General features: G+C 34.1%; 2 protein-coding genes across 4 annotated transcripts; both read left to right on the top strand.

Moving 5' to 3' along the window:
* Positions 1–220: 220 nt before the first annotated feature.
* On the top strand, positions 221–4069 carry LOC145602162 (protein NUCLEAR FUSION DEFECTIVE 4-like). Its single transcript, XM_081658332.1, has 2 exons — positions 221–915; positions 2862–4069. The coding sequence occupies exons 1-2, from the start codon at positions 451–453 to the stop codon at positions 4014–4016; spliced, it is 1620 nt and encodes a 539-aa protein (XP_081514458.1). The 5' UTR covers positions 221–450; the 3' UTR covers positions 4017–4069.
* A 4918-nt stretch (positions 4070–8987) lies between these two features.
* Positions 8988–22748, top strand: LOC145602138 (zinc finger protein BRUTUS-like At1g18910). Of its 3 annotated transcripts, XM_081658309.1 has the most exons (12): positions 8988–9575; positions 11117–11335; positions 14413–14607; positions 14684–15012; positions 15106–15337; positions 15462–17035; positions 17885–18103; positions 18181–18318; positions 18401–18638; positions 19402–19461; positions 22142–22213; positions 22287–22748. In XM_081658309.1, the coding sequence occupies exons 1-12, from the start codon at positions 9303–9305 to the stop codon at positions 22386–22388; spliced, it is 3651 nt and encodes a 1216-aa protein (XP_081514435.1). In that variant the 5' UTR covers positions 8988–9302; the 3' UTR covers positions 22389–22748. The 3 variants fall into 3 exon arrangements, with proteins under 3 accessions (XP_081514435.1, XP_081514442.1, XP_081514447.1); XM_081658316.1 differs by lacking the exon at positions 11117–11335; XM_081658321.1 differs by lacking the exons at positions 8988–9575; positions 11117–11335 and adding an exon at positions 11573–11655 and having other exon boundaries at positions 22287–22747.
* The last annotated feature ends 115 nt before the right edge of the window (positions 22749–22863 follow it).

Below are 22863 nucleotides of genomic sequence, written 5' to 3'. Positions count from 1 at the left end.
GAGCTGAAATGAATATTTTATGAGAGAGAGAAATTAGGAGCTGAACTGAACTGAATTGATTAGAGCTGAACTAAACTGAAGTGAACTAAAATTAAGTAAATGTGAATAGGTCCTAAGGACCTCTTCTATACAGCCTCTGACAGGGTAGGAGCGCAGGATAGTGAATAGATATCACATAGTAGCTTGAATAGACAAAGCAAAACAGAACAACTCTAAAAAAAAATAAGGCTTAAAATGGCAAGGAGAGTAGAAGACAACAAACCAACGTGTTAATTATCCAACTATCCTCACTCCAACTTACAATCATTATCCATCCACCTAATAATCAATTAACTATAAACATCCCTCTCTCAAAAATCAAAACCCAAAATAAAAAAAAAAAATTAAAAAAAAAAAAAACATCATCATCATCAATTCATAAAAAAAACATAATAATCAAAATCAATTTCCATGGAAACAACCTTGATGAACAACAGATGGACATCAACAGCATCAAGCATATGGATACAAGCAACAACAGGTGGGTCCTACGCATTTAGCATATACTCACCCGCCCTCAAATCCTCCCAATCCTACGACCAATCAACACTCGACACCATCTCCGTTTTCAAAGACATCGGCGCTAACGCCGGCGTTCTCTCCGGTTTACTCTACGCCGCCGTCTTAACCCACCGTCGACGGTGCTGTCTTGGTGGTCCATGGGTGGTCCACGCTGTCGGGGCGGCGCAGTGTTTTGTTGGGTATTTGTTTATGTGGCTCGCCGTTGTTGGGCTCATTGCTCCGCCTCCTGTCTCGGTTATGTGTGGGTTTATGTTTTTGGCTGCTCATGCTCAGACTTTCTTTAATACAGCTAATGTTGTTACTGGTGTTGAGAATTTTCATGATTATAAAGGCACTATTGTTGGCATTATGAAGGTGAATTACTTTTTTACTGCTTATTTCATTAAACTGTTTGCGAAATTAAGCTTAAGCTGATGGTTGAGGTCCAGAAATATGTTTAATTATCCGTTGCTTGTAGTTGATTTGGTTGTTTAATTGTTAATATATGGAGTACAATATAAAATGTTAGGCATTTGAAAAGTATACATGGAGACAATTTGGTTAGAGTGAAGTATATGAATAATACAAAAAGTCAAAATGTTTGGAGTTAAATTGGTGGTTTGGCAAATTGTTTAATAAATGACAACTACAACTTAAAATATGTTTGAATCAATTGTCTTTAACTTGAATGACTAATGCTTTGGAGTGTTATTTACTTATTTATCTAAGTAAAGTTCACAGTTTTATTGGTAAACAAGTTGATTGATATTGATATTGCTTTAAATTTTTGTGTGGCTTTTTGAAATAGTCATTTTTAATATGGAAGGTAGGAAGTAGTAGATGTTGTTTACTAATATAGTTTCTCATGTATTAATTGATTGTTGAATATCATGTCAATTAATTTTATTTTCTAGAAGGGCCGGGGATTTTGTTGTCAAGTGTAAGGTCAATGTAGCTTCCCTAATTTGCTTTGAATAGGTTTTGTAAGTTTGTTGATTTTGGACATGTGTAGTTGAGCTAAGTTCTAAACTATGTTAGGAAACTCTATTGATTTTATTAAGATTTTCTTCAAGGATTATAAACACAACTTTAAGGAGTCATTGATTGTTGCATTGACATCTAAATTCGGAGAGAAATATTACATTGTCATTTCAAAATGACAAAGTAATAAGCATTGATAATTTATTGTGTGTTAAAGGGGTTTAGTTGGGACAAAAGGGGAGTGAAAGCGAGGGACCTATTTTCCCTTGTTTGGAGATGGAATGGGAGGGTCCAAGGGGAAGGAAAGAGAATTAAAGAGATCCGTCACTTAAATGAACAAATGACACGTTGTGGAGGGTGACATGGGTGTTGAGAGTAAAAATTTTAAGGCTTGAACATGTTATATTGGTTTAGTTGCACTTAAATCGAAAATTTCATTTACTCTTAATTAGTTTATTTAGAGGTAGGTCATGAATCTCATGACTGCAAATGTATGTTGCAAATATATAAAAGCCGTGTGAACCTCAGCATTGTTTTGTACTTTTGTAGGGACTTTATGCTCTATACTTTCTTTCTTTTGGCTTATTTTAGGGGTTGTTTGAGGCATTTTGGGACTTATGAATTATAGTTTCTTGTGATGAATTAAAAAGAAAAATAGGAATGAAAATGTCAAATTGTCAATCATGCAATATGCATCTAAGAAATATGTCGCTCCACTTTGCTGAGAATTTATTAGGTGATTTAACCCTGAAGAACCGAAAAATGGATTAGGTGATTTAACCCCGAAGAACCGAAAGATAGCTGAGAATTTATTAGGTGATTTAACCCTGAAGAACTGAAAAATGGCCTACCGTTCTAACTGAAGTTGGAAAACAATGCAACCATTCTTCATTTTTTATAAACATTTCATTCATTGGGTTTTTTTTTTCCAGCATAGTTATGATGATCATAATATCATTTCTGGCGTCTGTGGAACTGAACATGTCTCATCAAGCTATTGCTCAGTGTAAGACCCGGCCTTAGTCCAGCATAGTTATGTGGATCATAATATCATTTCCGTCTGGAACTGAGCATGTTTCATGAAGCTATAATGCTCAGTTCAAGACCCGGTCTTATTGGTACACTTTATTGTGTTTTGATACTGTTAGTTTCTCAATCTGTTTGTCATTGATCTTGGGCCTCTTGGCATATCTGTGGAAAACTTAGTACCTCTCCAAAGATTAAAATGGAATACTTGTATATGACCCAAAGCAGTGAAAACTGAAAAGTATACCTGATGTTTGAAAAGCTTTAAATGTAATGTGACTGACATTCTTCCCTTTCTTGATTCTTATTGTCAGGGTTTTCTTGGACTGAGTGGAGCAATTCTAATACAAGTTTATCAAACATTTTTCAAAGGAAGTCCAAGCACATTCATCCTACTGCTTGCATTCTTGCCGAGTTTAGTCTCCCTCTCACTAATGTTTTTGGTCAGAATTTGTCCAGGAAGCAAAGTTGATGACAAGAAGTACTTGAATGGTTATTCTGTAGTTGCCCTCGCTCTTGCTGCTTACCTGATGTTCATCATCATATTGGAGAACATTTTCGTGTTCCCAAAATGGGCACACATTGTTACACTTGTTGGTCTCTTGATTTTGCTTTCTTCACCTCTTAAAATTTCCGTTGAAGCTTTTGGCAAGGAAAACACTGATGCACTACCAGCAGCAGAAAGGGACCCACTAGTCTATGGAGTTGATCCAAATGAGCCTGAGAAATTTCTGGGCCAGAAATATGGAGGGTATGATGAACTACCTGGTACTTCCAATGAAGTTCCTCCAGCTGCAGAAAGCATGAATCTGTGGGCAGCAATGAAAAGCTTGAATTTCTGGTTATTATTCGTTGCTATGTCATGTGGAATGGGATCAGGGCTTGCCACTATAAATAACATGAGCCAAATAGGACAATCACTTGGTTATGATACAGTGAAGATCAATTCATTGGTTTCATTATGGTCTATATGGAATTTCCTTGGCCGTTTTGGAGGAGGATACATTTCTGATATCTTATTACGCGGAAAAGGATGGCCTAGGCCATTACTGATGGCAATCACTCTAGCAACTATGACTGCCGGACACATCACAATTGGTTCTGGCTTTAGTGGTAATTTGTATATAGGAACTGTCTTGGTTGGGATTTGTTATGGAGCCCAATGGAGTTTGATGCCCACGATTACTTCAGAGATATTCGGCATTCTGCATATGGGTACCATTTTTAATACCATTGCAATAGCAAGTCCTGTAGGAACTTACATTCTCTCCGTCTGGGTTATTGGACGCATATATGATAAAGAAGCAAAGGGAGGCCTTTCGTGCTATGGGGTTCACTGCTTCATGGAATCCTTTGTTATACTGGCATTTGTTAGCTTTTTTGGGTTTCTTGTTGCTCTGACATTGTTCTTCCGAACAAGGGCATTTTATCGGTCTGTTGTGATAAAAAATTTACGCCATTCTCTGTGAAGCTAAACAGATTTTACAGTAATATGCTTTGGATCTTGTTCTCTTTTCCATCATGTTACAAGTTTTTAGAAGGCTTTTCCTTGTACCATCCGTCAATCAGGGCAAGGTACGATTGCCTTTTCCTTATCTGCTAATGATTGATCCTAATTGAAACCTCATGAAGCGGTGCTGATAAGTGCAGCCTGCCTTTTGCTGTGGAATTTCTTAGGCAACAGGGCAGGGCTAAAATGAAACTTCAGAACATTGATAAAATGCATAAGCTTCAAGCTTTACTGCTGTTGATCCTCAAACGTACTAGACCTATCAATATATGGACCTTGTGCAGTGGCACCGGTTAGGGGTCGGCCTTTTTAAGTATGCTTTCGTTTTTGTATAGTTGTTCATGCGAAGCTTATTACTTCATTCTGGCCTAGGGTGGAAACTCTTTTTGTGTTCAGACAGGGTTGAAAAGATCCGCTCTCAAAAGATTAGGTGCTTTCTAGCATCGTTGTGAAGTACTGATATGATAACAGTTCAGTGGAAGAATTTGCTAATAAAAACAAGAGACAAATGAAAATTGTGGTATTATGCTCTACTTTACACTTAACATACACACTAACTTTACTTTGTTTTTTGACTTTTGCTTGTTATTGGCTAATTTACCAGTAAATGTTTGATGTCTTTAACCTTTGATGTAAGTATTGCCGAGTTGTCGTACATACTGTATAGGCCTTCTGGCCTTATAGCATCTAATCTTAGACTCGTAGTAGACATTTTTGTTTCAAGTTTAGATTTTGGCATGAAAATGCATTGTTGAGCTGTGCAAACCCACACTTCTTAGTTCTTACTACTTTACTAGTAGGCTAGGGTTGTTAATACAGTACTTAATAATCAGCTAAGCTATATTATTATTATATCCAAAACTAAAGATGATCATGGGCTGGATAGAAGGCCAATAAAAAGCCAGCCCGGCCGAGTTGGGCCAAGATTTCAGGCCGAATTGTCCAAACCCATAAAATTATAACCCGGGTAAAAAAAAATTGCTTTTCCATGGCCCGCCCAAAAATAAATAATTTTGGGCCAAATTTTTATGTCCGGACTCCATAGCTCGTTCAAAATCAGTTCGGACTCATCTTGATCACCTCTAATCCGAACAAATGGAATATTAGCATTCCTCAGTGCATGTAAACCACGAGTCCACGACCACTCCGATGAGTTGCAAATTGAATAACCTAACATGCTGATATTGCTAACACTAGCATATAGAAATACAAAAAATCAACAAGTAGACTTATATTAAGCCATAGATCCTAGGAAAGTTGGCAACCCTATTTTAATTCTAACAGTCCAAATAATTTCATACATACAAAATAATCTTAATTACTGAAATATTCCATGGTTTAATTCCTAAACTTCGAATATACTGTTTATGAGTCACTCAGATACACATTTTTAGTGCAGCCACTCTAATTTCTTACCAAATACTCCGTACTTCTTTAAAATAAACTATAGTATTACTATTAATTAATAAAATAAAATCTACTGATAGTGATATAATTAAACTTTAATTCTTATAATCAAACAACCCATGATGTGTGATTGGAAGTAACTCTTTGTGATGTTGAAAGGTGGAAATTTAATTAATTATTAATAAATCATGCTTAGTGTGGAGATGAAGTTAGTTTAGCTTGGAACGTGTAGACATGAGTATAGCACGTGTCTAGCTCCTGCCTAACACACTTTTTCATGACTATTATTAATATAATGACTAAAAGGAAAATTATCCTCTATAATATTATTACAATTAGTTTAATTACACTACACAACCTTTTGTTGTGGTCAGTCACATAGATCATTGATTGACATTATGATCACTTCATATATAAGATAATTAATTCAGTATCAAGGGTTACAAATATGATCAAACGAGTTAACCCTTATAGATAAGTGTAACGTATAAGACCCTATTCTCGTATAGAAAACATGGGATGCCCCTTAGCTTCACCCCAAAAGAGGGAAATCGAGATTGCTCTTATAATAAGTAGAATTATTTTTGTAATAGCTTCACCCCAAATAAGGGAAATTGGGATTGCTCTTATAAATTATAATAAGTAAAATTATTATTGTAATAGTCATATCAAAATTAAGAGTGGCTACATGAATGAATAAGGACGTGTTCTCTTCAGCTTAATTTCAGTTTAGTTCAATTCAATTCAGTTCAATTCAATTTCTAATTTCCTTCTCTCATAAACAATTTAGTTCAACTCAGCTCAGTAAATCAAAACAGTCTCTAAATGAAGTCATTGAAATATTTTATAAAATTATAGTAGCCTAACTAAATAATATATATATGGGTCACAGAGGCAATACACATTATAGATAGGGCGGAGATTTAAAATTTTAAATTCATTTACGACTTTTAATTTTAACCACTAAGCTAAGATCTCATCAATCTGTAAACTAAAAAAAAATATTTATTAAACTATTCTGTATTATATACTTGTATATATGTAGTGAATTCCACATCATTTAAAACTATGTTTACGTAAGATGTGCTCATGTGCAATACTAAAACTATAAATCATAAGTTGTTGGATGCCTGCCTTACAGAGTTTATGATGAAAATTGCCAACTATTTTATCAAAATAATGTGTCCACTTCCGGTTGTGTACATAAAAATAAAAAAAGTCGCGTGAAATCAGGAATTTTCTTATTAAATACGTGTTTTAGAGGAGCAAATTGTAATAAATGAGCAATTTATAGATTTAAATCTTCTGTTTATTGCTCAAAGTCTAATTTTTGTATGATATCAGTTTTTCAAATTGTAATAAATACGTGTTTATTGCTCAAATTGTAATAAATGAGCAAATTGTAAGTATGATATCAGTTTTTCAAAAAAAAAAAAAAAAAAAAAAAAAGAGTATGATATCAGTCCGTACCGTCTTCTATACTTCATTTAAATTTTATATAGACCACATATATATTATTAAGAAATAAATTTATATATAATATGTGGGTTGTTTCTTCAACATTTTTTTTATTAATTGAATGTATTTCACTTATTAGAAATTAAGTTTTAATATGGTCCCAAAAAAAAAAAAAAAAAAAAAAAAAAAAGGTTCACCAAACAATTTACTATAAGAATTTATCCTTAAATTTATTTTTTAAATCTTTCTCACTAAAACATTAGCATAGAGAAAATAGAGTTTCTAAGGGTTTTTTTAGTGCAAAGTTTTTTTTTTTTTTTTGAAGCAAATCAATTCATTAATAAAAAGCCATCCGACATCTACAAATGAAATCTAAATTAACAAATACATAAAATTGAATCAAATTAGGGTTTCCTTTATCAAAGCTACGATCGTTGAAAAGATCTTACACTGTGGTACATCTCTCGCACACATCGCTGGAATATACAACCTTTTCGGAGAGACAGTCCAAAGATTTGTTGTAGCCGTAAGGATGATTCTCATTTGATTCGCCTAAACGCATTTGAAAACTTGATAACCGTTGCGATCCCGAACAAATCTTTACCAAAGAACTGACAATAATAATAGGGCCAAAGATGATTACCTTTTTTATGAACCCTAACACACAAACAAACCTTAAACGTAAATAAACAACTAAACTAACAAAAACTAACGACTCCACTATAGGGAGACACTCCACCATAGGGAGACGGACAAATATCTACCCTATTTGTGTAGATTTATTGAAACCTAAAATGCAAAATTAAATAAAATTAAGAGAAATGGGTCGGAAATAGTCTAATTTCCGAAGAAATTAGTATATGTGTGTAAAGTTTTTTTTTTTTTTTTTAGCCACTAAGGGTTTATTTTACCACTATAAGGTTGAGCCATGAACTTAAACAAGTTACTTACGAGCTTCGAACAACTTGGAAAAATAGACAACCAAAAAAGTTGAATAAACGAACAATTCAAAAGCTCGGTTGAACTTGCTTATGAGTTACTCATGAGTTAATACTCGGGTTAGTTAACACATAATTAAGTCACCTAATAAGAAAATTAATCCAACATGATTTTTTTTTTTTTTTTTTTTGGAGAAATTATTCCAACATTTTTTTTTGAGAGAATTATTCTAACATTAAAAACACATAATATGTTCAATTCTGTAAAAGTGCAACTAATTTTTATTTTCCTGAGAACTTTTCCTTGTTTGTAGCCCACGGACCCACGTCCCACTGTACATATACATAAAGTTATCCCAAAGTTACAAATATTTTTCATAAAATACTCCTTTTGTTATTTACAATTGCCCTAATTTATTTAGGCAAATGAATTCTTTCAAAAAAATAATAATAATAAAAAAAAATTAGGCAAATGAAATAATTTTAGTTCAATATAAAAAAATTAGTTCAACAAAAATAATTTTAGTTCATAAAAATAATTTCAGTTTAACAAAGGGTCTGTTCACATTTACTTAATTTCAGTTCAGTTCAACTCTAATCAGTTAAGTTCAGTTCAGCTCCAATCAGTTCAGTTCATTTCTTTATTTACCTCTCTCATAAAATATTCATTTCAGCTCAATTCAGTTCAGTTCAGCTCCAATCAGTTCAGTTCAGTTCAGTCCCAATCAGTTCAGTAAATGTCAACAGACCCAAAAATCAATGCATTTTTAGTGTGACTAGCCACATCGTGTGACCGGCTGACACACCAAAATACTGACCAAATAACTTCTAAACGACCGAGTAATCCATGATCGACCGAGTAATCCCTGCCCGATCGTATCCCCCTGACCAAGTAATTCTTGATCGAGTAACCAATAACCAAATAACCTCGACCACATGATATAATCAGCCATAGCAAAAGTGAAGTGAAATGAACTCCACCTAACAAGTACTCTTATCAAACATGTAACTAACTCCATACCCAAAAGAAAATTAGGTAGTTACTAAAATAAACATTCACCATTTCGCCAACGCAACAAAGTGTCAAAGCCACAATTAGTCAACGGTAGACTTCCGGGCAGCGGGCAGTCATATAAAGCCACGTCTTAATCATTCATCATCACCTACAATTATAACACTAAACGACATCTAATGTCTTCATTCTCTCTTTAATTACAACCCCTAATCTAATTAATTAATTACGACTTAAACTTAATTAATCTGCAAAATCTGTAACAGAAACAAGACAAACAAAACAAATTTAAAATTCAAAAAATCAAAAATCAAAAATTAAAAAAACTTTTGTAGAAGTTATTATTTTCTCTCTCCTAAGTAGCTAGCTACTAGTATATGAACATCTTCCTTCCCTATTTCATGCCTTTCTCTTTCTTCTTTCACAGCGCATGGGAGGTGATGAATCCTCCTCTTCGCCGTCGCCGGAATTATTTTCCGGCGACCGGAGCTCCGGTTCTCCGATACGAGTTCTGGTGTTTTTTCATAAAGCGTTTAGAGGTGAGCTTGGCGAGCTAGTGCGTATCGCTGAAGACGCCGTCTCCGCCACCGGCGACGGCGACGAGAGTGATAAACGTCGCCGGAAAACGGCGGCGGTTGAACTTCGGCGGAGGCTTGAGTTCTTCAGGACTGTGTTTAGGTATCACTGCGCTGCTGAAGATGAGGTATAATTCACCTTTTAATTTTCCCTCTTTTTCCTAATTTTAGCTCGATTTTGATTGCAATGCAATTTGGGAAGAAATTAGGGTAGAATTGTTTAATTGGATTGAATTGTGGGGAGAGTAAGTTGTTTGATTGAAGTCAATTTTTTTGGATAGAGAAGTATGTATAATTATCTGCTATTACTTGGTAGATTTCAATAAATTCATGATACTTCATCTGTTTGGTAATAATATTTGCGAGCAAAATTTGAGAGAGGGATTTGAGTAGGTAAGCGAACAAATTAATCTCAATAACTTAAATATAGGTAAGAGGTGTGTGTTAATGCACAGTATTTTAGGAAGTGATTATAAATTTATAATTGATATATCCATTTACCCACACAATTTTTTTATTTTTTTTTTGGTGTGTTAATGCAATTTACAAGTATGATGATGCAATTATTATATCCCAAAATTCTATCCTGCAATGTTGTAAGTAGTTTAAGGTGTATGTAGTAAAGTCAGACTTTCGTATGTTTCTTGATAACAGTTGTATTTTCATTTGGCATGAAAATGAAGGTGGAAAATAATGGCTAGGTGTGGCGTAATCGAAAACTTAGTTGCCATGTATCCCAAAATTGTTTTGTATGCCCAAAAAAATTTATAATGCTAAGATTATTTGAGCCATTTCCCTAAATAATGTTGGGAAATTATCTAATTCCCAAATTACAGCTACTCTTTTTTTAATTCTCATTATACCGTCCACGTCAGCTAAGGAAAACAAACCGATTTTTTTTCTCGGTCCAGCAACAAACCGCTACTTCAAGTAGCGGTTTTAATTTTGTAAACCGCTACTTCAAGTAGCGGTTTTCCTCAAACACCGACCGCTACTTCAAGTAGCAGTTTATGGGTTTGTTTTGTAAGTTTTCTTTAAAAACAAAATATTTGTAAATCAGTAATTAGTAAATACAAGCCGCTACTTCAAGTAGCGGTTTCTAATATGTAAACCGCTACTTGAAGTAGCGGTTTTCAGTAGCACACCGCTACTTGAAGTAGCGGCTTTCTAATAAACCCGTTTTTTTTAAAAAATTCCCACTGAACCGGTGACGTGGACGGTATGGTGGGAATTAAAAAAAGACTAGTGTAATTTGGGAATTAGATAATTTCCCAACATTATTTAGGGAAAGGGTTCAGATTATTTGTTGCAATTATTTTTAATGTTATAGTGCTTGTTAATATTGTTTGTTAATACTGATTTTGACCTATTGGCTTCATATTGATAAGAGGATTTAATTTAAAAGAACATCTTATTGGTGGAAACTGTGTCTATTTAAATGATGAAGGATAAATCCATCTATTAAACTGGATTAAATGAATACATATTACATAATATACTATAATAAGTTTAATGTATTGAATAAAAAATAGAATCAATTATATATTTATATGCTTTTGTTAGTGTAAAGATTTTGTTACCGAGAATATACTATTAAAATTTTGTAAATATTTTGTACTTCAAGGTCTTTGAGCTCAAAACTTTTTTGATATTTACTATTTTCCAACAGGTTATATTTTTTGCTTTGGATGCACGTGTGAAAAACATTGCTTGTACATATTACTTAGAACACCATATTATTGATTCTATTTTTGAATCAATTTTTTCCCGTCTAAATGGCATTTTGGAGAACCATGAGAATTCATGTCAAGAATTTCAAGAACTTACCTTTCACATTAGCACTCTACAAGGGTCAATTTGTCAGCATATGTTGAAAGAAGAACAACAGGTATGAAATTTGACAATATCCGTTGTCTAAAAAAAAAACTTTCATTTTTAACCTATTGCATCTAAAATGAGCATGTTTTCATTACTTTTATCCTCTTTCATCTTTCTATATTATTCTATATTGTTAAAAGTCTATGGGATTATGATTTAGATACTTTCACATTTTCAATTTTATACATTTAAGCTAATTTAAAATTAACTATATATTAACATTTATTATATTTTTATACTGCAGAATCTCAACTACTACCTCCAACTTTTTGTAGCAACAAAGGGGTATTTTGTGAGATACAATATTCTTTGTTGCAACTAAAAATGGAGGTAGTACTAGTAATTTATTTATGTTGTTAAATTTACCTTAATTGCACAACTACATGGATAATAATATAATGTGATGCCAATAAATATCTAAATTCATAACACACAATTTTAAAAGTCTATATTAATTGCATGTCGTCTTTTTAAAATTTTATGTAGTTCCAATTACGAAAATATTTGATAAGATAATTACCTAATCAAAGTGAGCCCGTTCGGCCCGATTTTGGGCATATTTTTCTGGCCCGAATTTTAAAATTTTTTGGCGGGCTTGGTAATTGGATTTTATGCGTTTTAGTTGATTTTCTAGCCACGCCTGGGCAACCCGATGCTTGCCCCGACCCGAGGATAGTGGCGGTTTCAGGAATTTGCTCTTGTGGGTATTTCCAATTGTATAAAGTAAAATCAAGTATCATCATACTGATAATTTGGGTGTGCACTATATATGTCAATTTGAAGTGTTTCAGGTTCATTTTGAGGGAGACATCAATTTGAATTTAATTGGGGAGGAATAAGCGGACAATTGACCTCAACCACTAGACTATTGTGCATACACAAATACTTCATACTTTGTTTTGTATTTCACCTGTTTTTCTTTTAAAAAAACCTTTGCGATTTTTTTCGGATCCCGTATGGGTTCAGTTGAACCCATACTAGAACCGCCACTCCCCGAGGAATTGGCTGATTTTTTTGTCCTTCACCCGACTGCCAGTGATCACCTCTAATATAGATTTTTTTTCTAAAAAAAAAACCATAAACCACGAATATAGAATAGAAAAAAGTAAATATAAAAACATCATGAATCATCTCATCATGCTTTAAGTTGTGAATTTGTTTTCTTTAGTTCTCATTTAAAATGCACATCATGTTCCTTTTTTTTCTCTTTCATTTTCCCCCAATTTCTCTAACTCTCTATTCTTTTCTTTAATACGATGTATTCGTCGATCCATCTTTTCTTTTCTAGTGACCACTTCACATAAAACAATGATTTGAGCAATAAGATTACAATGATGATCAAATGGTTGGGTTACTCCAATGAAGAAATGGGTACTCTTATAAACGAGAGGCACTAGTTTTTAAAATAGTTAAACCATAACTAAATTTTTTAATTTAATTAATTGATGTTACTTGTATAATGAATAGTTTATATCAGAGGTTACTCATATCAATGAATAAATGCGCTTTTATGAATTAAGGTGGCCAATGGGACTAAAGGATAAGAAGATAAGGTTGTATAAGAAGGATTTGTAGATTATGTTAGACTTGTATTATATAAGTGGATACTGAAAGAAATGTTGTTATTTGGATGATATAGTACAAGAGGGGTGAATTGTTGGATGTTCCTTAATGCCTAATTTTTGCGGAAAAAAAAAAAAAAAAAAAAAAGGACAGAAAGGCCTGAAAGGAACTTAAACAGTCAACCCTTCTAATCTCCTAGGGTTTTCCTAAATGAACATTTTTACTACAGTAGGCCAAAACTTCTTTCTTCTAGTTACAACCTATTACCATTGGACCTGTATACCATAACCCAGCAAACACTACTCCTATTTTTTCCAATTTGAATCCTAAATTCAGATTATCTCACTCGCACTCTAAAAACATTTGCACTCTCTTACTATAATGAAGAGTATCCTCACGAACTTTCACACCCCAATATAAAAATACACTCAAAGACTTTCCCCCCGACAAAGTATGATTGACTTATTTTTCTTCAAGTAATAGAGTATATTTCTCTATTTTTGGTATAAAATAGTATCATCAACATTTTTTTTATTTATCCAATTTTTTAGTTTCATTCATATTAAAAACTATCTTTGCATTGTAGATATTAAAAGACTAATTGTGTCCATAATATAGTGTGAAAAGATGAACCAATCATATTGTTTTATCATTAAAATACTATTGTAGTCATATTTCAAACAACCACTATAAAAATATTGAACAAATACCCAACCCCTCTCTACCTTTGTAAGGATGGTGGTTAAAAGCAATGGTAAAAGGTTGAAGATCTTCCTTCATTATTCTTGGAGCTATAATGCTCTAGAAATTTCATAAACTATGATTGCTTTTATTTTGCAATTTCAAGTTTGATCTCTAGAATATTCAAATAGTTTGCATGATACAAAATCCTAACCTTCTTGATATTTTCGGAAACTTCTAGAGCACAAAGGGCCAAGGTTTGGGCCATGGAGCCAACAGATACTTTAATATTACTACATTTACCTCTATAGGAATTTTTACAAATATTGCAACGTACTCTTTCAAAGAAAATAAGTTGCAAATACCAATAATCCAATATACTCTTATTTTTCAATACTTGTTTCCTTAGTTAATGTTTGCAACCACATAGACAGGTTTGTAATATTGTCTTTCCCCTTTTTTTTTTTTTTGTCACTTTACTTGAAATCTTGTGCACTCCGACAATGTTGTAGTATTAAAGGAATGGAGGAAATATTAAGTTATTAACTATGGCATTCCAATATATATTAGATTTTATGTGGACACTAAGTACTGGAATGGACCGTTCTCCCCCGCCTCCTCTCTCTTTAAGTTTCTGTTGATTTTAGAATTGATGTCATAAATGGTTTGACGAGATGCCAAATAAAAAATTCATCCTGAAGAGAGACCAAACATGGGACTGGATAAAAATCACTTTTTTTCAAGTTGCATGCTTGCTTTCACTCATGTAAATTGCATAATGATGTTTCTCTGCTTGTGTTTACCACTATACCTGTATACTGTAACTCACCACTCTTATGGCAGGTGTTCCCTCTACTAGTAAGCCAATTTTCTGATGAAGAGCAAGGCTTCCTCCTTTGGCAACTAATGTGTAGCGTCCCTGTGGTGCTCATGGAGGACCTTTTTCCGTGGTTAGCTTGTTTTCTTGCTCCAGGAGAACAATTCGATCTGAAACATACCATGAAAAAAATTGTGCCCCAAGATAAAATGCTACAAGAAGTATATTTCTCACTGAACTGTACCTCCTATTTAAAGTCTTTTTTCTGACTCTAATGATAGAAATCATTCTCTGAAGGTGGTGATTTCCTGGATTGATAAGACTACTCAACCATCTTCAGGAGGTTGCATAAATAATGACGCATCATCTCAGGACTGTCCTGATGAAGTGGATGATTTGAGGGACAGCCTGCTCAAAACCTCTTTTGATAAAAGTTGTCAGTCAGAGTTGCTGTCAGTTCTTAAGGATAGCCCATTTGATGGCCTTCTTCTTTGGCATGCTGCCATTAGATCTGACTTCAAAGAAATTCTGGACAAATTATACAAAATAGGATCGGAGGAATCCTCAAGATTGTCATCATTGCTTGTTCGGATCAACTTCCTAACAGATGTGCTGATTTTTTATAGGTAACTACTTTCAAATATATTTGGAACCTATTTACCGTCTTGAGTTCTTATTAGACCCCTTTTTTTTTTTGAAAACATAATTTATATTTGCAGTGATGCATTGGAAAGAATCTTCTATCCTTTGCTAGAAGACATCTCTGTACATCCGACATCGTCCTCATATAAAGCATTTCCTTGCAAAAATGAAATTGAAGGATTTCAGAAGATCATATTCAATGCTACTCAGATTAATTTTGCCAATCCAAGATTTTTTGAGATGATGTGTAATAAGATGGAGGATCTAGTGTTGGTGACTAGTAAGCACTTGTCTTTCCAAGAAACAAAGGTAAATATTTTTGTACTGCATGTATGCCTGAAATTGTTAAGTTATACTGACTAATATATATAGAATTTCAGCAGTTGAAAATCGAAACTAAACAATGATCGTTCCTGTCTCACTGCTTGTTCAGGTTTTTCCTGTCATCAGCAAGAACTATGACTATGAAACCCAACAGAAATTAATCTTCAGAAGTCTTTGTATGCTGCCCCTTGGCCTGTTAAAGTGTGTGACTACTTGGTTTTCTTCTCATTTGCCCAAGGATAAGTTGAAGTGTATTTTACATGGAATTAAGCAATCTGGTTTTTTTGCTAAACCTTTTGCAGCCCTTTTACATAGGTGGATCCGCATAGGTTACTCAGCCAAATTTACTATAAAAGATTTACAGGAGATGTTCAATAGCAGAGTATCTTACATGTTTGAGCAATTTAGACAGAGTGAAGATCCCGAAAACAAATTACATCATGCCACAACCAATCATATCTCTGTTAACAGCTCCAACTTCTTTCCCCATGCGTTAAGCAAGTCTTTCCAGCGAACTGAGAAGCATGGGACATTGTACTCTAGTGGCATTAATTTGCTTGTGTTTTCTTCACGAGCTTTAAATCAGGTGTATAACATTTCTGGATCTCCCCTTGAAGCAGTTTCTGTTAATCACCGAGAACCACGGCCAATGGACCACATCTATTATTTCCACAAAGCTATTAAAAAAGACCTTGAGTCCCTAGTTCTTGACTCAAATAAGCTATCTAAAAACCTAGAATTTTTTGTGGAGTTTAATCGACACTTCCGTCTAGTACGATCTTTGTATGAGCTTCATAGTGAAACCGAGGATCAGGTGGCATTTCCAGCTCTGGAGGCTAAGCAAAAGGTCCAAAATCTTACTCAGTCTTATTCACTTGACCACAAACTGGAAGATGATTGCTTTAATAGAGTTTCAGAAATTTTGGATCAGATGTCTGAATTGTATAATACACTTTCTGGTTCTAGTATCAATGAAGTAGGTCCAGCGTGTGTAGAGTATCATCAATTGTGTTTAAAACTCCAAGATAGCTGCAAATTGCTGGAGAGGATATTAAATGATCACATTCATCGGGAAGAGATTGAACTTTGGCCTTTATTTAGAGAGTATTTCTCCACTGAAGAACAGGAAAAAATTGTAGGGTACATGCTTGGAAGAACACGGGCAGAGATTTTGCAAAAAATGATAGTGTGGCTTATGGCCTGCTTAACATCGGAAGAGCAACAGGCTATGATGAACTACTGGCGCAAAGCTACAAAATATACAAAGTTTGATGAGTGGTTAGGGGAATGGTGGGAAGGAATGGAGAGCTATGTTTGTGCTGAGGTAGAGAAACCAGAAATTCCCGGTTCATCAGCAATGGGCTCCCTAGATCTTGTCACGAAGCATTCATCTATGGGTGTTTCTGACCGAGGGAAAAACTCCAAAATTGGAAATGTGAAGTTTCCTTACGACGAGGCCAGCACCATCAACATGGTTAAGAAAATGGAAGGTCTTGATAAAGAAAACAAGAAGCACAAGTCTTCTGAAAATATAATGCTCTTTGGTGAAACGGAGAAACACAAGAGAGAAGGAAATCTCAATAATTCAGTAAGTGAACTAGAGGCGGCAATAAGAAAGGTGTCACAGGACTCTTCTTTGGATCTGCAAGAAAAAACACGAATAATGCAGGACTTGAGGACAAGGTTGGCTTTATTTCATTCCTTCACTTTTCTCTTTTTATTCCCTCTTACGCTTTTTCAAGGGATGAGCTCACAAGAATTCATCTAAACCATGCAGTGACATATTTAATACAACTTTATCTTGTTTCAATTAGTCGCCTTTATCCTCTTTTGGTGGTAAATTATGTATGATTCTCTTATCCTATTAGGCCTTGGTTCTGAATTCTTAATATCATGGCCCTTGTATGTGATACCTACATTGCTTCAATGAACATTGAACACTTATCTGAGATTGTACAAACTTCAATATCTGAAAAGAACCTTCTTATAGTCAGGTTTAATTTGTACCTTTACTTGGATTATGAGTATTCCAGTGATCCAGTACTCACACCCATAGGAAGGACATTAGATTTTTGGTATCCTCAAAAATCTTACTTGGAGCCATTTTTAACGTACCCCGTACAAATTATATTTCTAGCATGGCTTGGTTTTGTTAAATAGATCTCATTCTTCCACAATAAAATGTCCCAAAAAACTTCACCCTTTCCTTTTGAACTTTCTCAGTCTCCCTCCCCACACATTTTCTTGCCATTTGTCTTTGTATCTACTGTTCATAATCTCCGTTTTCAACCCAAGTTTGGTTGTTTGAAGGATAAAGAGGGTTAAAATGAAGACCTGTATAGTGACAAAAAAGATATATAGTGTTGATATTTTGTGTAAATTAAAATCTACTCTTGTGATTTCTCTTTAAGCTAACATAGTATTTTTCTTGCATTCTCATAGTAGGCTTTCTTAAGTTATTGACCTCATTGCATCTCTAAATCTAAATTATTAGTGGCTTCTAATTCATGCTTGTTCTCTGTCATTCTTTAGCCATTGGGTTGCACAATCACTGCCTGATTCAAATGGCTTGATTACAAGTGAGTCTGGAAGGCTTCCAGGTCAATTTCCCTCATATAGAGACACAGGAGGCTCTGTATTTGGTTGCAAACACTACAAGCAAAATTGCAAGCTTGTCGCAGCTTGTTGCAACCAGATTTTCACTTGCAGACGCTGCCATGATGATGAGGTTTCTGATCACCAGATGGATAGGTAATTTGTAATAATTTTTGTCCTTCACATGTTAATGAAAAAGTCGTCCTTTCCTCAATTTGTGAGCTCTTCTGCAGGAAATCCACTACCCAAATGATGTGCATGATGTGCTTAGAAATTCAACCGATTGGACCCACTTGCCAGACTCCTTCCTGTAACAAGTTTTCTATGGCAAGACACTATTGCAAGATTTGTCGATTATTTGACGACAACAGGTTAATTTACTGGGGAGAATTCTATGACTTTATTATTAAAAACCTGTGGTCTCTGATGTCTCTAACAAAATTTATTAGACAGGGAGATCTATCACTGCCCCTATTGTAACTTATGCCGACTTGGAAAAGGATTGGGGATTGACTACTTCCATTGCATGAAATGTAATGCATGCATGAACCGGTCTCTTTCGTCCTCACATGTATGCAGGGAGAAGTGTATTGAGGATAAGTGCCCTATATGCCATGAGGACATGTTTACATCAAGTGATCCAGTCAAAGCCCTTGCGTGTGGTCATTTGATGCACTCATCATGCTTTGAGGTATTGAAAAGCCTCCTTTGTGCTCCTTTTGATTCATGTAGACAATTAAGATGATTTTTTAAAATGACACTCATAAAGAATACCTCAATTTGAATGCCAACAATAAATTTATCATAAGTAAATTTATGATATAATGATACCCTCTCTTTTCCTCAAATAAACTTCTTATTAGGCTTATGCACAGTCGCACACATATTAAAAGTAAAAAACGGGATTGAAATTTTGATGTAGCTACTCTAGCCAGTGTATAAGAAAAACAAAAAGTCAAAAAGGTTAGTGGAAAGTGACAAAACACATTGTACATTTGTACATTCAAGCTGAACAAAAGAATAGTAGTTTTTAAAATTTTCATTATTAACATAAAATGCCTGCCCTGTAGTCTGTTAGAATAATAAATCATACGGAGTAGTAAAATAGCCAAAACCTGTTTTTTCATGCAAAACATATTAAGTGTTTGTTCTTTTATTTGCATAATATATGTAGAATACCTTTGCAGTTTTGCATTTAAGTTGGTAAATTAATGGTACAGTTATATTTTAACAGAACTATTTATGTTTAAGTGTTGAACATGCCCTGCTATAGAGTTTCTGTAAAATGCAAGAGTGACATATTTCTATACACTTTCATTCTTCTAAGACTCTAAGTTGTAAACTCTAAAAACATTTCATTTGAGGCACCAAAATCTGTAAATACGCCATGACCCTTTTATAGTTTTATTTGTCCAAAATGTTACAAATTCTGAATTATTTCGCCTGGTGTGCAGGAGTACACTTGCACACGCTACACATGTCCAGTATGCAGCAAGTCGCTCGGTGACATGCAGGTTTGTAATTTTCTTTAACAATTAATAGCTTTAGTTGTTTAGCTTTTAAACTTAAGTAGATTACTTCCACCTTTTTTTTAAACCTAAATCTTCTAATCACTTCTGCAACATCATAGCCTAGAAATTTTCGTCAGTTTGTTGATTGAGATATGCTTTAATGCTTAATAAATCTTTTGTTTTTATTGTTGCTATTTATGAATAATCTGCCCATCTTAGTTTCTCATATTTCATATTTGTTCTCTTTTGGAGTAAAAGGTAATATTTAGGAAACTAATGTCCGCATCAACTTAAACTAGTAACTGGTATGAGATAACATAGCTTAGAAGCACTGAAATTAGGGAACAGGAAGATGATTCTGATTAAAAAATTGGAATAACTGCAAGATGGGGTTACTGAAGCTTTCAAGGGGCTTAATTTTAACAACACCAACAAAGCCACAATCCCAGGAGGATTTGGCTAACATGAACCATCATTCAAAACTGTTTGTGAAAGTGATGAATAAAAATCAGTTAAGAAGGCAAAGTAAAGTGCGAAAGTGAAATCAGGCTAGTTAGACTAGAGAAAATACAAGGGGTAAAAAAAAAATCTTCAATATTTTTACCCTCAAAAAGCTTTGTGATCTGTCAAGGACTTGGAGCGATGTTGACAAACATAACACTGGTCACTGGTGTATGATGCGGGGTATAATCAATATTTATTGTAACATATAGCTAACACGCCCTTGTGAAAATCAGAACACTAGAACGCCTTGACGCCTTGTTAGTTGATTTTATAAAAAGCTGATGGCTATGCACTGTTTTTTATGTTTAATAATTCCGAAAACTCATAAAATAGAGGGGGGGAAAAACCCTTGGATGACAAGCACCCGGAAATCCATTATATGATAGTATATGAGAGTACAAGAACCCTATGGATGACAGTATGTGATGGCTATGCACTGTTTAATGTTTAAAAATTCCTCCTCAAATAGAGGCAAAAAAACCCATGAATGACAAGCACCCGGAAATCCATTATATGATAGTATATGAGAGGACAAGAACCCTGAAATATTAGGGGTTAAATCATACAATATTAACACTCACTATTTAAAAGATAAAACCTCATATCGGAGTTGTGCAAAGTGGATTAGTAAATTGAGTGGAATGATGGATGGTATACAAAGAGGAATAATATGTACAAAGGCTTGTAGTTTGAGTATGGCTTCTAATGTCCACGCTTGTGAATGAATGCCCTAGTTAAAGATCGTGAATGAAAGAAATGGTTAGAAGATGATGGAAATTCCTTTATCATTATTATAGCTATAATGTTCTAAAAAGTTCACGAGTCATTTCTCTAGTTGCTTCCAACTTTAAAGTAATCTCTTGCATGATACAACTTTGTATTCCCTTCTTATTTACTATAGCAATTTGAAAATATTGGTGGAAAATGGTTCCCTAATTTGACTTTTTGGGAAGGAAGAGAAATTTTAGAGACATTAGTATTATTGATTACTTCCACCGTTCTTTATTATTGCACCATAGAGGTTGACACGCTTTTTTTTTAGTAGTGGGAAAAGGGAAGAGGGGGGGTAAAATTACAAAGTTATCCATGTAGTGGAAGTATAAACTAAAGAATCAAGTGGCAAAAGTAAGGGTATATTGGGTATTTGTAGTGTGAACAGAGATATTTTGTTTCGTAAAATAGAAATGGTGCAAATTTGTGAAACTTCCTTAAAAGGCAAGTGGTGCAATAAATAAAAAAATGGAGGAAGTAATAAAATGTGGATCATGTGGTGGGTTAAGTAGATATAAAAGTGAGTATTCTTTTTAGTATAAAAAGAATAAAAGTGAGGAGTGGAGGGATGGTTAGTCCCTTGACCACCCATTCACCCCCCAGTGCGTATCTTACCGTTTTTTTAAAATTAAAAAAAAAAAAAAAGAATTAAAGCAAAATTAGGAAGATATTTTTTTAAAAGCAAAATGGATCTAATTAACAACACCAACTTTAGCTTGGTTGTACCCTACAACATAATTTAAGCGGGTGCAACCCACACCATGAACTATGAGCTTGGGTGTAGCCACAACACAAAATACAGATTTGTTGCAATGGATGGCATAGATGAAATGACATAATCTACTATTCTATTTCTCATTTGATGACCTATGTCATTTCATGAATTCTATGGGCTTAGGTTGGAAAAATAACTTAGATTAGAGGATATAGTTTTGTATTTTATTTCACCTCCAGTGTCGTTTATGTGTTTCATACACCCAAGTTTAGTTCATTATGTGGGCTACACTCACTAAAAATCGTGCTATTAGGTGCACCCAAGTTGTAGTAGTTGGTGCTGCTGAATTCAATTTTGGCCTAAAAAAATTCAAAATGGAAAGTAGAAGATAACAAAAGAACAAAGGGAGGAGATTAATTCGAATATATCATGAACAAGCATTAACCTTTCTTGCTTTGATTTATTTTGAAGCTTTTAGAATGTGTGTGCACAGACTCTTTACCAGCACATTGGCCACACTCAACATTTCGCTTTGTATGTCTCTCCTAAGCAATTATTTTTTTGCAATGGAATTTGAATTTGTCAAAAAAAATTAGTTAAGTTTGCTGAAGACGTAAGTCGATTTTGAAATTATAAAAAAATTAGTGATGTAAATTCTTTTTATTTTTATTTTTAAAATGGGATGTTATGCAGGTGTTATTTGGAATGTTGGATGCACTTTTAGCTGAAGAGAACATACCAGAGGAGTATGTAGGCCGAACTCAGGTTTGTGCAATCTTTGACTAGTCCATCTGGATTAATACTCTGTGTAGTTATAATTAACTTAAAAAATCTTCAGGCCATATTATGCAATGATTGTGAGAAGAAAGGAACTGCTGCCTACCACTGGCTTCATCACAAGTGTCCATTTTGTGGATCTTACAACACTCGGCTTCTATGATATTTACCCTAAATACAAGACGGAAAATGGGTAAATGCATAAACAACCTTGTAAATAGTATGTTATGTATGATTCAACCAATTTTGACACATTCAGTTGGTTAGACAATTAGAGCACATGTCTAGCCGTCTAGTTTTGAGGAAATAGAATAGGCGACATCTTTTTTAAATAATGATAGGTCATGCTTCCTTGAAGTATCTTAGTTACACGTCGTAAGTACACTTCTTATGTTCATTAGTACATTGAGAGTTCATGGGACATCAGATATTAGGATGATCCCCAATGAATAATATCATGTTCAACGACTATAATAACAAAATTCTTTCTGTATGAATGACAGTAATGTAGAATGGTTTACTATATGCTGACTACCAAAAAATTTATGACTGTGGTGTTGTTATATTATATCCTTGCAAAGAGCGACCATATCTTAATTTGCTAGATGAGGAGGAAGTAGAAGATAACACTTTCAGCA

Source organism: Chenopodium album, chromosome 2 (genome assembly GCF_948465745.1).
Source record: "Chenopodium album chromosome 2, dcCheAlbu1.1, whole genome shotgun sequence".
In the NCBI taxonomy this organism is placed as follows: Eukaryota; Viridiplantae; Streptophyta; class Magnoliopsida; order Caryophyllales; family Amaranthaceae; genus Chenopodium; species Chenopodium album.
This window is presented reverse-complemented; position numbering and strand designations above follow the sequence as displayed.

Excerpts from the sequence above, each read along its gene's own strand:
- LOC145602138 (XM_081658309.1), top strand. The coding sequence starts at position 9,303 with ATGGGAGGTGATGAATCCTCCTCTTCGCCGTCGCCGGAATTATTTTCC. Across the intron at positions 18,319-18,400 it reads CGATTATTTGACGACAACAG|GGAGATCTATCACTGCCCCT; the intron begins GTTAATTTACTG and ends TTTATTAGACAG. Across the intron at positions 22,214-22,286 it reads AGTATGTAGGCCGAACTCAG|GCCATATTATGCAATGATTG; the intron begins GTTTGTGCAATC and ends AAAAATCTTCAG.
- LOC145602162 (XM_081658332.1), top strand. The coding sequence starts at position 451 with ATGGAAACAACCTTGATGAACAACAGATGGACATCAACAGCATCAAGC. Across the intron at positions 916-2,861 it reads CTATTGTTGGCATTATGAAG|GGTTTTCTTGGACTGAGTGG; the intron begins GTGAATTACTTT and ends TCTTATTGTCAG.